Genomic DNA, 1,662 nt, shown 5'->3' on the forward strand with positions numbered 1-1,662 from the left:
AATAAAATACATAGCCTGAGATAAACTTTATTATCCTGTCATCAATTAGAATTAATAATAGTGGGCGGTCATATCACAATTGTTATGTATGATGCAGACTTTTGCATAAAAAGTTAATATCATTTATCACATATTTAGGGGTGATTAGATGGGCAATGATATCTGAACTTTGTTTTAAGATTTTCAGCATTATTGAGCTTTTACCTTTTCTTTCCAGATGTGAAATACATAAACAAAGAGACAGTGAAATGAGTGTTGATTGATAGTATCCTTCTGATTAGAATTATAGAAGATGATAATGAAGAAATTAGAATGGAAAAATGAAACTATTATAACAGGATTCATCCTTCATGGCTTTGGAGATTTGAAAGAGATACACATTCTTCTGTTCATACTATTCTAATCATCTATATCATGACTATGGCTGGGAATCTTCTCATTATAGCCCTAATTGTGACTGACCATCACCTCTATACCCCAATGTACTTTTTCCTAGGCAACCTGTCTTGTTTAGAGACCTGCTACAGCTCAACCATTCTTCCTATAATATTAGCCAGCCTACTATATGAAAACTATACTGTATCTGTGAATGGTTGCATTCTGCAGTTATGGGCTTTTGTTTTTTTAGGCTGTTACAGAATGCTATCTACTGGCTGCAATGTCTTATGATCGTTACTTAGCAATATGTAGACCCCTGCATTATTCCACACTTATGAATTTCAAGATATGTGTCCAATTAGTGCTTGGATCTTGGATTGGTAGTTTTGTGATAGACATAATATTGTTAACATTTATCTCAAAGTTAAGCTTCTGTGGCCACAATTTGATAGAACACTTCTTCTGTGATTTCATTCCAATGATGAATCTAGCTTGCAGTGATACAAGTCAGGTCAAACTTGTGTCAGCTATCCTAACATCTATCTCCACCCTACCACCATTCTTTTAACCATAGTATCATATACATACATCATTGCTGCCATTCTTGGAATTCCTTCCATCGTTGGGAGGCAAAAGGCCTTTTCTACCTGCTCTTCTCACCTCATTGTAGTGACTATCTTCTATGGCAGTCTCACAATTGTCTACCTTATGCAAGACAGTAATGAACTGAAAGAATTGAATAAAGTCTTCTCTGTCTTTTACACAATCTTAACACCCCTGATCAACCCTCTCATATATAGCCTGAGGAACAAAGAGGTGAGGCGAGCTCTGCGAAGGGCAGTCAATAAATATACAACCTGCATACAAGTTCCCTGAAGTCCTGTTTCACTTAAAGGGATGGAAAGTATGCTCTTTAAATCATTAAAATCCTATTGTTTTATTAATTCAGCAACATATTCAATGTGATTTGGGTTCTGTAGATAAGGATTTGTAAGTTGTTACATTTGCTGAATAAAAAATAATATCGATAGATTATTGACTTCCGTATAATGTTATTTTGGGAGAATAGGATATTGCAAACGACCTCTTCTTTCACCAACCTGTTTTAAAATAGTAAGTGGAGATTCATCTGGGCATGGCTTGGTGGGATAGTGCCACTTCAGCTTGCTGTGAGTGACATTGAGTTAGATATGCCCACTATGTCACATGACCCTAACCCAGCCATGCCCATGAAGCCATGGCCACCAAACCAGTAGGGGGAAAATTTGAAACTCATCACTGCAT

General features: G+C 36.3%; 1 protein-coding gene across 1 annotated transcript; it reads left to right on the top strand.

The window, feature by feature from the left end:
• The first annotated feature begins 298 nt into the window (after positions 1-298).
• On the top strand, positions 299-1,254 carry LOC116521300 (olfactory receptor 6B1-like). The gene is given in 4 exon segments (XM_032235986.1): positions 299-398; positions 401-627; positions 629-941; positions 944-1,254. Coding segments are annotated over 4 exon segments (951 nt in total).
• Positions 1,255-1,662: the final 408 nt, after the last annotated feature.

This window comes from Thamnophis elegans, chromosome Z, assembly GCF_009769535.1.
Source record: "Thamnophis elegans isolate rThaEle1 chromosome Z, rThaEle1.pri, whole genome shotgun sequence".
NCBI classification, from domain to species: domain Eukaryota; kingdom Metazoa; phylum Chordata; class Lepidosauria; order Squamata; family Colubridae; genus Thamnophis; species Thamnophis elegans.